Raw genomic sequence first — 18,018 nt, forward strand, 5'->3', positions numbered from 1 at the left:
GAGTGAGAACAATTCCAGGCCTAAAGGGTAACTAGGGACCACATTCTTGGGGGTTTCATCAGGCTTTATCAGACCAATAAGCCTGGTCTTTTTTTCTTTTAGGGAAAAAAAAATAATATTGTATTGTATGATTATTATTATTTTAAATTGTGATTTGGGTGAAAGTTTACAGAGCGAATTCACTTTCCATTCAGCAGTTCACACACACGTTATCTCATGAAGTAGACTACAATTTACCACAATGCAACAGCTTCCCTCCCACTTCCTCCTGATAGTTACCTCTTCCCTGTGTCCATCCCTCCATGCACTCCTGCCCCTTGAACTGTCTCCCTGTGCATAAACAGCCCTTCTTTCTCCCATGATTGTTCTCTCCAAGGAGTGTATCTACCTCAGGTAAAAGTCAAACCAAAAGCCCGGCTTCTGTTTGGCTGGAAACCACAGGTGTGGGTTCAATTCCAGACCTGAAGGGCAGCTAGGGGCCATAGTCTCAGTGGTTCCACCAGGCTCTATCAGACCAGCAAACTGGTCCCCCCCACCTTTTTTCCCAAATGATTTTGAGTTTTGTTCCACATTGTTCTCCCTCTCTATCCAGGATCTCCTTCATAGATCTTCCTCAAAGTGGTTGACAGTGGTAGCTAGACACCATGTAGTTCTTCTGGTCTCATAGTCATATAGGCTAAGGATCACATGCTAAGGATCACATGGTATACCAGTGATGAGGACTAATTGTTTCCATGAATCTATGGTTTTCTTCATTTTTCTTTGCTCTGGATGAGGAGAGACTCATCGTTGCATCTAGATGGCTGCTTGCAAGCTTTTAAGATCCCAGTTGCTACTCACCAAAGTAGGAGGTGGAGCAATGTTTTATATAGTAAGTTATGCCAATTGAGCTTGATGTCCCCTGTGACTATGGTCCTGAGCCCACTGGTTCAACTACTCGCTCTCCTTGGGTAGCTGCCTGTGACCAAGAAGTGACTACAACCTTGTGCCTTGTCAGCTCTACTATGTTGTTGTTGTTGTTGTTGTTATGTGCTGTCGAGTTGGACCCGACTCATAGCAACCCCTCCTTGGATTTCCGAGGCAGTATCACTATGGAAGTAGATTGCCCTATTTTCCTTCCAAGGAGTGGCTGGTGGGTTTGAACCGCCAGCCCCCTGGTTAGCAGTCAAGTGCCTTAGGCACTATGCTATCAGAACTCCTACTATACCCCTGGGAATTCTTTCAAAACATACAAATACACTTGTAGAACCATTGTCTGCTAACTCTATACATGGTCTTGGGTACACTCCCTGCTGCATAGACATACCTAATAGTTCAGTCTGTCCACCCATCTATCCACCCACATACCCGTGTTTGCCTTCACTGACATGCAGAGCCTGGTCTTTTTATGATTTTGAGTTTTGTTCCACATTATTCTCCCACTCTATCCAGGATCTCCTGCACTAGTCCCTTTCAGAGTAGTTGACAGTGGTAGCTGGGCACCATCCAGTTCTGGTCTCATGATCATATAGGCTGAGGTTCACATGGTCCGCTAGTCCCTTGGATTAATTATTTCCATGAGTCTTTGGTTTTCTTCATTCTTCTTTGCTCCAGAAGAGAAGAGACCAATTATTGCATCAAGATGGGCACTTGCAAACTTTTATGACCCCAGTCGCTACTTACCAAAGCAGGATGTAGAACAATGTTTTTGTTGGCTTGATGTCCAATTGAGCTTGATGTTCTCTGTGACCATAGTCCTGAGCCCACAGGTCCAACAGTTCACTCCCTCAGGGTTCTTGACTGTGGCTAAGAAGTTATCATAACTTTGCTCCCTGTTAGTTCTATTTATATGGAGATTCTTACAGCACATACAAATATATATGTAGAAATATCATCTGCCAAACTTGTATATGGTCGTGGGTACATCCCCTTTTGCCTAGACATACCTGACCATTCAGCTTGTCTACCTATGTGTACACCCATAGATTAATGTTTGCTATTACTGATAATGCAGTATTGTGTATGCAAAAGTGTTTGTTTTTGTTGTCTGTACCCCTTGTGCACCTCTCTGTGTCTTCATTTTCCTTAGTGTTATTGTGTTGGCCACTTGCTTTTGTTATATTGCCTTTCCCTTCACCCAAATCAATATTTGTCTCTTACCTATGTAGCAATTTTCCCTCTACTCCCCTCCCATCCCAAGCAGCAAAGAAAGTTTCCTTCCATATGTAAACCTTTCTTTGACTTTTTACAGTAGCGGATTAATACAATATTTGTCCTCTTGTAATTGACTTATTTCATTCAGCATAATGTCCTCCAAGGTCATCTATGTTATGTGGTGTTTTGTAGAGTCTGCATTATTCTTTAGTGTTGCATAGTATTCGTGTGTATGTACCATAGTTTGGTTATCCATTCTTCTGTTGATGGGCATTTAGGTTGTTTCCATCTCTTTGCTATTGTAAATAGTGCTCCAGTGAACATGGGTGTGCATATGTCTGTTCTTGTCCTGGCTCTCACTTCTTTAGGATGTAAACCTAGTAGTGGGATTGCTAGATCAAATAGTATTTCTAAGTCCAGCTTTTTAAGGAATCATCATACCAATTTCCAACCAAAGGTTATCATTTGATAGTCCCACCAGTAGCTGAATTCTTACAAAGACAGTATATTGCATGATTCTGTTACAGAAATATTCACCTTGTGAGGAGTCTTTATCTAGTTATAAGGGTTGCTTAGATGCACTACTGTTTAAATCGCAGGATTACCTGCACCTGCCCACCCTCTTCCCATCCCTGCCATTTCATGGATTCTTGCCCCTAAAACTTTTTCTTCTCCTCATCTGGGGCTCGATTTAGACTCTTGATGTGATTTCTCAAACTTTTTTAATCTTCCCCAGAACAAAACCCACTTCCATCTAGTTGATTTCAGCATACCAGCTCCCACTGGCCAAGGCTTTCTTTCCTGAAGTAGATTGCCTGATCTAGTGGAGCAGCTGGGGGAGTTTGAACAGCCAACCTTCTGCTGAGCAGTCAAATGCCTTAGATGCTTTAGGCACTGCGCCACTCTCCAAACCAAAACAGCCAAAGGCACTGTCGGTGAGTCGGATCCACCCCCTCGGTGGGTTTCCGAAGCGGTATCTCTACGGAAGCAGATTACCCAACCTTCCTTCCGAGGAGTGGCTGAGGGGTCTGAACCTCCAGCCTTCTGGGTAGCAGCCAAATGCCTTAGGCACTACGCCACCAGAGGGCCACTCCCAGGTGAGTACTATTGCCGGAATCAATCCTGTCTTCTTCGTTTAGGGGTCACCTCAGTCCCAGGCTCACAAAATTTTATTCTGGGGTTGAGTCACTTAAGGTTTGAAATTTGCTTTTCAAATTTCTCACAGTTTGGCATACACACAATTCGGAGTGGGATCGCAGATAGGCCGTTTGGGGCTCTCCTCCGGGCTTCCAACCGACTGCCCACCTAGGCCTCCATGCTGAAAATCCCAGCTCTCTGGACAGGAATAGGCCCAAAGCTGCAACGCTAGGTGTCCCTAGAGGGAAAGGATCCAGGGCTGGGAGAAGATGAGGCTCGCAGTCCAGCCACCAGCGACTGAATCAGGGTGTGTCGCCATAAAGACGGGTCCCCTCCGCGTGCTCAGCTACCATTGGCTGAGACCTCCTGGGCTGGGCATATAAGCCAGCGTGGAATGAACTGTTCACTAACTGTGTCCACCACGCCGGGCGACAGCACCTCTCTAGAGCACAGCGGTTCCGAGAGGAGAAGGCAGGCTCAAGCAAGGGCGTTGGCGGAACTATGGAGAACGAGTGAGTTAGCCAACAGGCCCGTGGGACCCCAGACTCCCCTGGGGGGTGGAAATGGCTGTCACTGGGATGTGGGACTCTCGCACTCTGAGCCCAAGGGGGCTAGGAGAAGGAGCGAGTGCCTTGGAGATGCAGAGAAATCTGACACGGAGCCCGGTGTCAGAGGCCAAGCGGCAGAGCAGTGAGTGGGGCAGCCTGCGCGGGCAAGGGCGCGTGGGGGAATCGAGCAGAGGTGGCGCAACCGGAGCAGGAAGGGGACCTATTGGTGCACTGTAGTCTACTCGTGAAAGGAACCCGTACGTGCGGATGTTGAAACGGGTGTAAACGGAGAGTCAGACATACTCCCTCGCCCCTTGCTCCACACACGGGGAAGAGATCTGCCCACCCCATCACAGTTTCTATTCCGGGGTCTAGGCAAACCCTCCACATGCTTTGGTGCTGAAATCCGTAGTTTTCCCTTCAGAGAAGAAATTGGCCAACTTCCTCGCCAGCCAGCGCCAGCCTCAAAATTGGAGGTTGTTGTTGTTGTTGTTATGTGCCGTCGAGTCAAACCCGACTCATAGCGACCCCTCCTTGGGTTTCCCAGGAGCTCTGGTAGCATAGTGGCTAAGGCACTTGACTGCTAACCAGAGGGCTGGCGGTTCAAACCCACCAGCCACTCCTCGGAAGGAAGGTTGGGCAATCCTACTTCCGTAGTGATACTGCCTCGGAAACCCAAGGAGGGGTCGCTATGAGTCAGGGCTGACTCGACGGCACATAACAACAACAACAACATCACTACGGTCTCCAAGGGGAGAAGGAAATCTTTATTCATTGAACTGAGGAACAGATCCAGCCCACTCCCCCCAACCCACAGCTTAGAAAAAGTCTTCTCTGCTTTGGTCCTGGAATTCCCAGTCCAAGTCTCCAATACTGTTGTTGTTAGGTGCCCTAGGGTGGAAGGGTCAGCTCTGACTCATAGCGACCCTATGTACAACAGAACAAAACACTGCCAACACTTGTTGTTGTTGTTATGTGCCGTCGAGTTGGCCCCGACTGCCAACACTAGGGAGCAGAAAAACAAAACAAACAAACAATCAAAAACCCACTGCCACTGAGCCAATTGACCCCCATCTGGTTTCCAAGGTTGCAAATCTTTACAGTAGTAGATTGCCCCAACTGTCTCTTGCAGAGTAGCTGGTGGACTTGAACCACCGACCTTCTGATTAGCAGCCACATGCCTTACCCACTAATCCACCAGAACTCCTCCTAGGGATCCCCAAGTGCCCTGGAATCTAAGGTGCTCTTTGGGGACTGATAGCCACCGTGAAAGTCTACAAGCTATGTGGCTCGATTTATTGTGTGGCCACAGCTTCACACTTCTTTATCCTCTGCACCTCTTGGGGATGCTGTTTCACTGTATTCCCCCTGATGTCTCTATCTTAATGCTTTATTGCTTCTCTTCTCCAACTTGTGGCTTCAACTCTGTTGCCCTGCGGCGCCCCACCCCACCCCTTTCCCTGAAGGTAGCCAGATGTACTGTAGAGTCATGTCTGGTTTTCCCGGCTCTGCTTTTGGAGTTCCTCTGGAGACTTGATTAGTTGTGTTCAGCCCTGTCACACCCCAGTTCCACCTTATTTTTTCTCTTCTAATCTTTGGGCTTCCTAGATGAGTGTGGAAGGGTTGACTTGGAACTGTGAGAAAATTCTGGGTTCTGGTAGTGTATGGGTTCTGGGTAAGTGTATACCCTTAGATCTCATCATCTGAGCTCCCTGAAGGATGAAGAGCCTTGGTAAAGAGAAGATGGGAGTGGGCATGTAGGATGAAGAATGGCAGGGAGGAAACCACTGGGAAAAGTAGGAAAAGGTTTCAAGAGCTGTATATGACAGAGCCATAGATCTTTGGAGCTTCTTAGCAAAATTTTTGTTAGGAAGACATTTTCAAATTGAACCTCTAGGATCTGTGGGACCAGTTACATCTCCTTGCTTCACACCAGTCAGGGAACCCGGATGGTGGAGTGGTTAAATACTTGGTTAATCAAATGGTCAGTAGTTCAAATCAGCAGGTGCTCCACAGGAGAAAGAGGAGGCAGTCTGCTTTTGTAAAGATTTATAGACTTGGGAACCTTATGGCACAGTTGTAATCTGTCCTGTAGGGTCACTGACTCAAGGGCTGTGGGTTTTGGTTTTTGCTTTATACCCAAGGGGGAAAAAACCTGAGGCACAGTTTACTTGCTTAAAAAGACGATACTGGAGCTAGAATCCAGATTGAATTTTGCTCCACTTTGGACAAGGTGGTAGCTATGGTTGTGTGTCAGCTTGGCTGTGTTTCTGAATGGCTTGGCAGCTGGGTGTAGTCATTCTGCATGATGAGACTGTAATCACCTCCATGGTGGAATCTTCTGTGAGCAGCTAAGTAGTTAAAAGGGAGTTACCTTCAGGGTATGGCCTGCTTTAGTATGTATGGAGATGGTTGGGCATAGTCTCTAGCTTTTTGGCACATTTGGATCCTGCATTTGGCTGGGTCTTCAGCTCCCATTTTTTGGATTTGAACCAGTGGTCTGCTGTGCTGTCTGCCGATCTGGGGATTATGCCATTTTACCTGCCAGTTGGGGGTTGGTCAGCCTCAGCAGCCAGCAGCTGCATGAGTTAGGCACCAGTGGGCCGGGAACAAGAGGCACAGCTAAAGCCCAAGGTTGAAGGGCCTTCGCCCAGCCCTTAGAGCTGGCCCTCTGAATTTGGACTTTCAGTTTCCTAATCTATAAAAGAATAAATTCCTGTTTGTTAAAGCCATCCATTTGTGGTATTTCTCTTACAGCAGCACTAAGACAGACCAAAGTTCCTAAACCTGACTTTTGAGTCAGAATTACCTAAGCACTATTATAAAAATACAGGTTCTGGGGCCCCTCACCAGAATTATGAATCTGTAGAGGTGCAAATTGGTCCCAGAATGTGTTTTTAACAAGCTTTTTGAGAAACATGTGGCTAGCCCGGCCCCAGCATTTCACAACCAGTGTTGTGAACTGTATCTGGTTTTTTGTGCAGTAGCTTATCTCATCTCTGGTCTTTAGTTACCCTTTGCAATTCCATATGGGCCTGTATGGCCTGGGGATACCAGAAATAAGGATCCAGAAGAACTAGGGGTGACATATAGACTTCCACTAGTAATTCCTTAGTATTTGGGTAAGGGAGGAATTGGAGGATAAGGGTTCAAAAGGCGATTAAGTTTGCCCCTGCACTCAAGGTAGTTAGTCTTAACTATATCTTGAGTGGGGAAGAGGGAGGGTACTAAGGAAGATGATATTGGGATTGTCTCTGCCCTACACCAAAAAAAAAAAAAAAAAAATCACTGACATCGTCAAATCGATTCTGACTTGTAGTGATCCCCATTGGGTTTCCAAGGCCGTAAATCTTTAGGGAAGTTGATTGCCTCATCTTCTTCCTATGAAGCAGTTGATGGATTCAAACCACCTATCTTTTGGTTAGCAGGCCAATGCCTTCACACAGCATCACCAGAGCTCCTGACCCTGCCCTAAGAAAGGTCTTAATTCCATTCTGAGTGCTCTCACTAGCCTTCCACCTCAGGCCCAGCCCCTTCACCCTACTTGTTTTGATTTTTTTCACTATAGTTCTCTGTAGATTTCAAGTTCTTTCCCTCCCTATCTCCCCCCTTCTCATCAGGTTAGATATTAAACCTGCCAGTTGTAGTAACACTAGAGTTGGGGCTGGTAGCAGAAACAGACTTTATTAACTTTTGCCAGGTTTTGGAATAGAGTTGGTTTTATTTCAGTCCTGAACCAGGCACTTAGGCCTGATCAGAGAAAGGTGGTATGGTTGACTGAGCATAACATGACATCTAGTGAGGGAAGGGAGTCTTCTGTCTGGGACAACTCTTTGGTCAGCTTCTTTGTCCCTGCTTCCTCAGTATTCCTGTTATTCTTTCTGCATTGACAGTCATCAAGTATTGCTCTGTGATGTCCTTAGAGTGAGGGTAGAACTCACCTTGATTTTTCTTTTTTTAGATTCACATATGAAGATTACCAAAACACAGCAGAATGGCTTCTGTCACACACCAACCATCGACCTCAAGTGGCAGTGATCTGTGGTTCTGGATTAGGAGGTCTGGCTGCAAAAGTAACTGAGGCCCAGATCTTTGACTACAGTGAGATACCCAACTTTCCCCAAAGTACAGGTATTGACAGTAGGGATAGGAGGATGGGACTAAGGGATGTTGATGGGATTCTGTGGAATGCAATATGTGAATGTCAGTGTTTCTAAGTTGGACCTCTACTAGAGTATCTGGTTATACTCTTCAGTGTTTAACCCAAAGCAAATGTGCTAGAGAGGATAAAAGCCCACCATGAGTCAGAATGACCTTAGAAGGAAATTACCCTGGCCAAGATTCCCTAATAGACTGGGCATGCTTATGTCAGTGGGACTACATGATGATGTTTTTCTTGTGTTTATCCTACTCAAAGCTCTACAATAACTCCATCTTCTCCCATATAAGGAGCTCTGGTGGCATAACGGTTAGAGCATTTGGCTCTTAATCAAAAGGTATTCAAACTTCCTTGAGAGAAAGATGAGACCATCTGCTTTCGTAAAGATTTACAGTAGAAACCCTATGGGACCTTTCAACCCAGTCCTAAAGGGTCACTATGACTCAGAATCAACTAATAGCAGTAGTTTTGGTTTTGGTATCCCCCCACATGCCATCATCAACACACACACACACTCTTTTCCTATTTCCTGTAGACTACAGCTTATGGTAAAAGCAGTATCTGGAAACTCAAAGGATACAGTCAGGCTTCCCCTGTCTAGTGTCATCCTTCCATTCTCCACTATAGCTCCAGTACTAATATAAGGCTCTGATATCCAGCATCAAATGAATACACAGACTGCTGTTTTCTTGCAGACACATGCACAGATAATACATGTTTCAGACTGACTCTTCGGGAGGGGAAAGGGTCATGTTGACTCCTATACACAGTAAAGATATGATAAGGAGAATATGTCTCATATAGCATCTGAGAATAGCATTTCTGACAGCATTTAGTAGCATCTAGAAAACTTGTGAGGCTAAGATTTAGAAAAGTTTCAGGTAAAATAGTGGCAAGCAAAGGACAAGGGTAGTTAATTGGGTTTGTTTATTAATTTTTCATATAACTAACTATTCCTTGTTTATATTAAACTTTCTCATTTTTATCATCTTCCTCTTTTCCCTGAGGAGGGAAAATATTGTGAATTTTTATTGAACAATTTTATGAAATATTTTTTAAACCCTTTGGACCAAGACTGGGAGAGGAGAGCAGGAAGGTGGCAAAGGGGGTTGGGAAAGGAGACATTAAAAATGAGACCCAGAGAAATGGGGCATAGTTCTCTAGAAGAGATGATAGTGATATAGGCTCCATCTGGCACTTCCACCCACAGTGAGATGGCACTGCACTAACTGATAAGTGACTAATTATTTTGGAGGGGGTTTGCTAACTGAACTGTATCAGTGTCACCTTTGCTCTATTACTTTTTGTTTTTTTCAAATAAGTTTCTGTATCTCTCAATTCTCTCCCCAGACCATTCATTTGCTAAAGGGTAGGTTGGCCAGGCCTATTACAGAAGATTGACAGATAAGAGGAACAGTAATGATGGTGATTATGTCTGAATGGGGAATTACCTTTGCACCCTGCAAGCTCCAGTGGAGCCAAGTATTCCCACAGGTTATAAGGGAGGAGACATGCAGGGTCCAGACTCAGTCCCTTTTTGCCTTGTTCAGTAACCTGCTCTTTAGGAAGCAGAGAAGATCTTGAGCTCCATTTCTGGAGTATGAAAGCATATTGTCTGGCTAGGGCAAAAATAAGAATATGTATTTTGAGAGTTTTGAAATATGAAAAAAGAGCTCAATAATTTAAAAAAGAGCTCTACATTTACTTCCTCATTACCCTTTGTTTTTGCTCACTTTTTATTCTCTTGCATCATGACTTTCTCAGTCTTTTGAAATTTCTTTAAAAAGCCTTCCCTTCCTTCCTTTGATGTTTGATGTTCCCATAGAAGAATATTCTTCACCTGTAGCTCTAATCTCAGGTTGTACTTATATACTTATTTGTATGATTATGATGCATACCTGTCTCCCCCATCTGACTTTAACTTTCTGAAAGCAGAGACAATAATGTCTTTTATTGCTTCATTATACCCTCATATAGGAGCTCTGGTAGCATAGTGCCTAAGGTACTTGACTGCTAACCAGAAGGCTGGCGGTTCAAACCCACCAGCCACTCCTCAGAAGGAAGGTTGGGCAATCTACTTCTGTAGTGATACTGCCTCGGAAACCCAAGGAGGGGTCGCTATGAGTTGGGGCTGACTTGATGGCAAACAACAACATCAACAACATACCCTCATATGTTGAGCACATTGAGTAGACCATAGTAAATACTGAATGGATATGTGTTGCAAGAAGGCAACATCCCATTCATTTCCCTCTTTATTGTGTACAGTTCCAGGACATGCTGGTCAGCTGGTGTTTGGGTTCCTGAATGGCAGAGCCTGTGTGGTGATGCAGGGCAGATTCCACTTGTATGAAGGCTACTCACTCCGGAAGGTAAATGGGCATAAGCCTGGTTGGATCTGGGAGAAAAGGGAGAAAATCACAAGACTAGTCTTTCTTAATTCCTATTTCATTATCTAACTATCTGCACTAGGTAGATTTTTGGTCTTCTCTCCTTCTGTTATGTGTATCATGTATGTGTCTTGTGTGGCTGGATTGGTGAGGTTTTGAACCCTTTTCTGTTCTTTTGCTTTGAAGGTCACATTTCCAGTGAGAGTTTTTCACCTTCTGGGTGTGGACACCTTAGTGGTCACCAATGCAGCTGGAGGGCTCAACCCCCAGTTTGAGGTTGGAGATATCATGCTGATCCGTGATCATATCAACATGCCTGGTTTCTCTGGTCAGAATCCTCTCAGAGGCCCCAATGAGGAAAGGTGCGTTATCTTGCTCCTTTACAGATGAGTGGGGCTTGAGGATTTATTTAAGAGTTCCTAGAGAGCTCACTGTATTTCATTAATCTGATGTGATCTTCTAACCTGTGCCTTAGATTTGGAGTTCGTTTCCCCCCCATGTCTGATGCGTATGACCGACATCTGAGGCAGATGGCCCACAGTAACTGGAAACAAATGGGGGAACAGCGAGAACTACAGGAAGGCACCTATGTGATGTTGGCAGGCCCTAACTTTGAGACTGTGGCAGAGTCTCATCTCCTGCATATGCTGGGGGCAGATGCTGTTGGTGAGAAGGGGAACTTGGCTGGAGGCTTGACCAGGGAGCAGTCTCATAAAACAGGAATTGGGACAAGTATGGGATTACAGACCTCCAGGGTAGAACAAGAATCTGATTTAAAGGAGATTGAATTGACCTGACATTTATTCTAGGAAGATAATAAAGAGAACACCAAACACCAAGGGCTTTAACAATTGCATATAAAACCTATGTGAAAGTAAAAATCAATGCTACTAAGCCTGAATATGACTTGATTATTTCTAAGGATTATTCTAACAGGTATCATATGCCCACCTTCAGTATCACTGGCCTGAGGAAAACATTGTGTCACTGGAACCAAACCAAAAAACTAAGCCAGTTTACCATAGATTCTGCTCATGGCAACTCCATGGAGTTCAGAGTAGAACTGTACTCCATAGGTGGTGACATGACTCCATGGCTAAGGTCTTTTAGAAGTAGATCACCAGGCCTTTTTACCATAATTACCATAAATTTAATCACACAATATTACATTACATTATTTATAAAAAATGTGTAAGGCCCTCCGAAGTGCCACTTAATTTTAATCAGTATGCAACAATACTCAATGTGATAGTATAGCTGATAATTTGGAATTTTGAGGAGACTTTGAGATTTTCAACTCTGATCTGGTAATGAATGAATAGCGGTGAGGCTAAAGGTTGAGGAAAGGAGTGATTTGAGGATCCTGACAATTAGTTTCCATCTTTCTGCCCACCAGGTATGAGCACAGTTCCAGAAGTCATAGTTGCACGGCACTGTGGACTTCGAGTCTTTGGCTTCTCACTCATCACTAACAAGGTCATCATGAATTATGAGAGCCTGGAAAAGGCCAATCATGAGGAAGTACTAGAAGCTGGAAAAAAAGCTGCACAGAAACTGGAACAATTTGTCTGCAGTCTTATGTCTAGCATTCCACCCCCTTGCAATGCCAGTTGACCAGCCTCTGCCATATGGGATCCAAATAGCAGCTACCTACTTTGGCCCTTTGCTGGGGTCACCTACCTTGCCCTTAGGTGGTAGCAGAAAGGAAAGGAGAATTTACCTTCCCCACTTTTCCCACTAGACCCTTCTGGTGCCAGGTTCTTTTTTGCTCATGTGTCTTCTGAAAGCATCCCCATTCTTCCCCAGACTGGGTCCCATGCCTACCACACATCCATGGATATGGCCAGGATTTGACTTGGGCTTTCAAACTTAGTGTAGTAGCTACTGCCAGCTTTTTGAGATAATGCTCTCACATTCCTGGGGGCTGAGTTCTGCCACCCCCATAGCACTGGAGACCATGTGAGGACCAACCTAATACCTCTTTATAATTTTTAGCACCATCATATTTTGAGAATAAAAAGAAAGATGCATCATTTTTTCAATTTTTGTTCTGTTTTATTTTATTTTGCCAAGATTGCAGGAAAGGCTGTAAAACCCTAAGTCCTTTGTGACTCTATGTGTTTCTCAAACAAGTAGCTAAGATCTTAAATAAATGTGGTATGTGAATGAAAGAAAGGCAAAATGACAAAGACTTAAGGAAAGATGATGAAAGAGATGATGAGAAGGAGGAGAGAGCTAGCTTCTCCTTAAATGATGCTTTGACTTCCCTCAACCCATTGTTACCTCTGTCTCTTGACTTCTGATTGTTTCATTCTCTGTCTAAACCATACCAAACCAAACTCACTGGCATGGAGTTGATTCCGACTCATAGCAACCCCCTTTGGGTTTCTGAGGTGGTAAATCTTTACAGAAGTAGATCACCCAGTCTTCCTTCCATACTGGTGGGTTTGAACCTGCGACCTTCTGGTTAGAAGCCAAAAGCATTAGGCACTATGCTACCAGAGCTCCTTGTTCTCTGTCTACTCTCATGACTTAGTTTGCTGATCTCAGCTTCTTCTCCTTAGTCATCACTTCCTTGTTAAGTCCATGTCTTAGTTGTCTAGTGCTGCTATAACAGAAATACCACAAGTGGGTGGTTTAACAAACAAATTTATTTTCTCACAGTTCAGGAAATCTAAAGTTAGGATGCTGGTTCCAGGAGAAGGCTTTCTGTTTCTTTTGGCTCTGGAGGAAGGTCCTTGTCACTTAGCTTCTGCAATTGGGAGATCATCTTGTGGCTTGGCATCTCTCTTCCCCCATCTGTTTGTGAGTTTGCTAGTTTAATCTCTTTTCTAACTCAAAAGAAATTGACTTGAGACACACCCTCTACTAATCCTGCTTGATTAACAAAACAGACAACTCATTCCCAAATGGGATTATAATCATAGGCATATAAGTTAGTATTTACAACATTATGTTTTTGGGGGGCGGTACACAATTCAATTCATAACAGACCCTAATCTCACTTCCTCTTGCTTTCCTTCTCTAACTTTTGCTGTAGTTGGTGGCAAACATACTCCATTCCTTTCTGACAATGCAGTGGTGAGTACCCCTTTTTCTGATGCCAACCATCCCACTGCTGATTAGATTTCTGTCAGCCCCAGGCAAAACTCTGTAGTTGATTCATATCCAGTTTTTCTCATTGAGCACCTCCTACCCTTCCACTGTTTGCTTCTAGCAAGTCTTATTTTTACTTTTTGCTTGCTCAGAACCTCTCCAGGATACTGCATCTAGGCCTTTGTTGGCTCGCTGCACTACTTTTGCTTATCAATTTGATTTAGCTAGCTGGCATGTTTGAAAACAGTCTACTACACTCCCTTCCTGGGTCTACTTGCCTTTTAAGGAAGGATAGTGCTGGATAAGTCTCTTAACAGTGGTGATATTTTGGTTATTAGTGATATAACATGAAGAATGTATTTTGGACAGAAAGCCTTTGAGTACTTTTTCAAATCATCCTTTGTTTGGCAACTAGCCTACTTTTCTGAGCCTAGAACAAAGGAAATAATTCTGGAGTTGCCCTGTCATCGCTCTTCCTTTCATTAATTTTTTGTACCTCCACCCACTTCCAGGACCTGTAGGCAATCTGCTAGCATCCGTTAATTGTCTCAGAGTTGGCTGTTGTAGGAGCTCTGGTGGCATAGTGCCTAAAGCATCTATTTGACTGCTAACTAGAAGGCTGGCGGTTCAAACCCACCAGCCACTCCATGGAGGGAAGGTTGGGCAATCTACTTCCGTAGGGATACTGCCTCAGAAACCCAAGGAAGGGCCCATTATAAGTTGGATCTGACTCAACGGCAGTGAGTTTGGTTTTGGCTTTTGAGCTGTTATAAGAGCTGGCTTAGAGGGAAGTACTGTGTGTCCTTTTGGTATACACATAAGTAAAGATTATTCATCTAAAGGAATGGCTTGTAGACATTTCTCTTTAATCAAGTCAGTATAAAATAGATATAAGTCACATATTGTGGGAGCACAAAGGAGAAACTAAGAAACTTTGGTGGCGAAGTGGGTAGGACATTTGGCTGCTAACTAGAAGCTCAGCAGTTCAAACTTATCAGCCACTCCATGGAAGCGAGATGGGGCAATCTACTTCCATAAAGATTTACAGCCTTGGAAACCCAATGGAGGTCACTGTGAATTGGAATTGACTTGATGGCAGTGAGTTGCTTTTTTTTGAGGTGGGGGAAGGAAAGACTAATTATATACACTGGGCAGGATTGGCTTGGTTACAGAAAGTTTCTTAGAAACTTCTCAGCTTAGTGTTGAATCATTAGAAGAGAAGACTAGAATTTCACACCAGGATGAGTGAAAACAGAGAACTGTGAAAAGTACTAGGCATCTTCTTGGATCATTGCCACCACTGGTGTAATAGGAACAGAGGACATTAAGGGCTCTAGAGGGACATGGATAAAAAGGTATTTGGAGGTTGGAGGAGGGCTACATTTGGTCCTTGACTTACCTACCCCTGCTCTGCCTCTTGGTAAGACAAATGGTGCCTCCTGAAAATTATGTCCTGGAGAGACTTGAGTGGAATATTTAAGGACACTTCTAATTTTTTAAACGCAGTAAATAGGTAATCTCTAGAGGATTCTGTGTTTCATGGTAGAATACTATCTTTAAGCAAAAGATTATACATTTGATATTCTAATTACCAGAGTTTCTAAATGCTTAGATCTAAGTTTAAGTCTAGGAAACCATATGGAGCAGTTGTACTCTGTCCTGTAAGGTTGTTGTAAGTAGCAATTAACTAGACAGCACACAACAACAAAAAAGCAGGACTTACCTACTTTATGCAAGTGTTTATTACCATATTCATGTAAGGCCATTAAAAATATTTTAGTGTAACAAAAAGAATTAGCTTTTCCTGAGTTCTGGTAGCATAGAGCCTAAGGTGCTTGACTGCTAACCAGAAGGCTGGCGGGTTCAAACCCACCAGCCACTCCTCGGAAGGAAGATGGGGCAATCTACTTCCGTAGTGATACTGCCTCGGAAACCCAAGGAGGGGTCGCTATGAGTTGCGTCCAACTCGACGGCACATAACAACAACAAGAGTGCAAACTGATGGCATAGTGCCTAAGGTATTTGGCTGCTAACCAGAAGGCTGGTGGTTCAAACACATCAGCCACTCCTCAGAAGGAAGATCAGGCAAGCTACTTCCGTACAGATACTGGCTTGGAAACCCAAGGAAGGGTTGCTATGAGTCGGATCTGACTCGATGGCTGTGAGTTTGGTTTGGTTGGTTTTTTTGGTAGTGTAAACCAAGTGGTATGACAAGGAAAAGTAGTTATAAGCAAGTGATGGACATTTAATTCTAGGTAATAAGTATTAATTGTAAGTGAATTAACTAGAACGCTATATTTGAAAGGGTATGGTTTTGGTAGAGAAAGCATGCATACCTAAAATGTTTTCAATTTGTATCAAGTGTCTTCAATTTCAAAGCACTGATCAACTCAGCCAAACCTAATGCATCAAAAAGTACTTGCAATCTGGATTGGAGATAAGATAAGTAACTTGGCTGAAGTAGTCATGGCCTCTATGCCTAGCTTTTAGTCTTTCATATGTTGTCATTGTTTAGAAGTCAACTTTTTCTACTGAACTGTGAGAGTGGGACCAAAAAGGACTAAAAAGGAACAGCATATCAAAAATAGCATATGTTAGGTGTCAAATGATAGTATGTGCTGTAGCACATACTCCTGTCGGAGTTCAGAGAAGAGAACCAACACTAGGGATAGGGGACAGGAGAAGGATTGATGAAACTTGAATTAGACTTTAGACAAAAGATAGATGGAGAGAATATAGCAGAAAGCACAACATGCAAGCAAAGTCCAGAATGTTTAATTGTCTAATAGATTGCAATGATTAAATTGAAAATATCACAAATGGGAGTAGTGGGACATAAGGTGGAGAGATACTGAAGTGTTTAGGGCTCTGATTCTCCCAAGTTGATGAGTAAGAACCTTATCTAGTCAAGATGACTAGCCATGGAAGGTGTTTTAACTAAGGACTGGCAGAAGAAAATCACACTAGTATTTTGGTGAGTTTAAGTCAGGATTAGAGTCCTTTGTGGTGCAAACAGTTTGGACTTGCCTATTAATCTAAAGGTTGGTGGTTCAGACTCACTCAGTGGTGCCACAGAAGAAAAGCATGGTGATCTGCTTCTGTAAAGAGTGCGGCCAAGAAAACCCTATGGGGCAGTTCTACTGTGTAACACGTGAGGTTGCCATGAGTTGGTATTAACTCCATGACATCAGCAGGACTGACTGAAAACAGGGAGGCTTGTTTTGTTGTAGGATTAGTTTCACCCAAAATTAACTGTATAGTGCAGCAGATTTAACCAAAAATTATTTTGTCGGTGGAGTGTTTAGGGGCTGATAGCTTGTTACCCAGTTACTTTTGCAGTGGAAATAGTGAGGAACTCTGGGATCTATCTATCACGAGAAAGTTCACACAGGGGACCGTTGTGGTGCAATAAAAGGGTAGAATGGATAACTTGAGAGGTGGAGATGGACCTCTCCAAGGTTTTCACACATTTCTTCTGACATCTAGGGAAAATGTAATCATCCTGAGTACTTCATCTCTTACCCATCTTCCCATGTCCTTACTAATACCAGCAATGGAGGAAGAAATGAGGGTACTTCAGTCCCTGAAGAGATCATATCTGACTTGAGAAAATTTTATTTAAACTTTTAATAGCAATGTTGGCACAGAACAAAAAGAACAAAACATGGTCTGTGTGACTAGAAATCTGATTTTTAATCCTGGCTCTGTCACAAACTGTGATTTTGGATGAGTTATAAAAAAAACTTTCTGGGCCTATTTTCCTTCCATAAAATGATAAAGATGCACCAAACAGTAGTTGCAGTCTCTGCAGACTCATGATTACTAATATTTTTACAAAAATATATATTGAGCCTTTTCTTTCAGATTATAGCATTGGTATACCCTCATTTTAGAACATCTGGAAAACGTAGAAAAGAATTAAAGAGAAAGTGAATAGTCTCACCACCCAAAGATAGAAAGTATTGCCTTCCTGTCTTTATTCCATTGATGAATATTTGTCTACGTTATATTGTTAAGATTGTGGATCCTTTGATATTATATCATAAGCTGTTCTACATGTTTTTAAGAATTCCTTAGAAGCATTGTAAATCTGTGCACATTGTAGAGTGTTTATTTTATTTTCAATATTGAGATGAACATTTTTATACATAACTTTTTGTCTGCATTAATTCCTTAGAACCGATTCCTAGGAATCAAATTTATGGATCAAAGAATGTGAACACTTATAAATCTTGTGATACAGATTGCCAGGTTATTTTCCAAAGAAAATTGAGCCAATTCTCATCACCTCCAACAGCCAGAGAGTTTGCCATCTTGCTGCGTACTGACTAGCAATGAGGGATTTTGAATATTTACTATCTTTGTCAATTTGTTGCACAAAATGGTGTTTTAAAGTTGTAGTTTGCATTTTTATTACTAATTAGGTTGAGCTTTTTTTTTTTTTTCTTGTATTTATTGGTCATTTGTATTCTCAGAGGAACTCTTCATTTCCCTTGCTTATTTTTATATTGGAGTATCATTGACTTATAAGAGCTTTCCAAAAAAAGACATGATG

General features: G+C 43.1%; 1 protein-coding gene across 1 annotated transcript; it reads left to right on the forward strand.

The window, feature by feature from the left end:
• The first annotated feature begins 3,771 nt into the window (after positions 1-3,771).
• Positions 3,772-11,981, forward strand: LOC103205812 (purine nucleoside phosphorylase). Its single transcript, XM_007951223.1, has 6 exons — positions 3,772-3,782; positions 7,780-7,949; positions 10,246-10,349; positions 10,554-10,729; positions 10,843-11,033; positions 11,764-11,981. Exons 1-6 carry the CDS (start codon positions 3,772-3,774, stop codon positions 11,979-11,981), a joined length of 870 nt encoding a protein of 289 aa, XP_007949414.1.
• Positions 11,982-18,018: the final 6,037 nt, after the last annotated feature.

Source organism: Orycteropus afer, unplaced genomic scaffold (assembly GCF_000298275.1).
Source record: "Orycteropus afer afer isolate SDZICR_OR568_19922 unplaced genomic scaffold, OryAfe1.0 scaffold00292, whole genome shotgun sequence".
NCBI lineage: Eukaryota > Metazoa > Chordata > Mammalia > Tubulidentata > Orycteropodidae > Orycteropus > Orycteropus afer.

What these genes read in the sequence shown, in the direction of transcription:
- LOC103205812 (XM_007951223.1), top strand. An exon ending in AGAGGCCCCAATGAGGAAAG is followed by an intron (nt 10,730 to 10,842) that starts GTGCGTTATCTT and finishes CCTGTGCCTTAG; the next exon opens with ATTTGGAGTTCGTTTCCCCC. An exon ending in GCTGGGGGCAGATGCTGTTG is followed by an intron (nt 11,034 to 11,763) that starts GTGAGAAGGGGA and finishes TCTGCCCACCAG; the next exon opens with GTATGAGCACAGTTCCAGAA.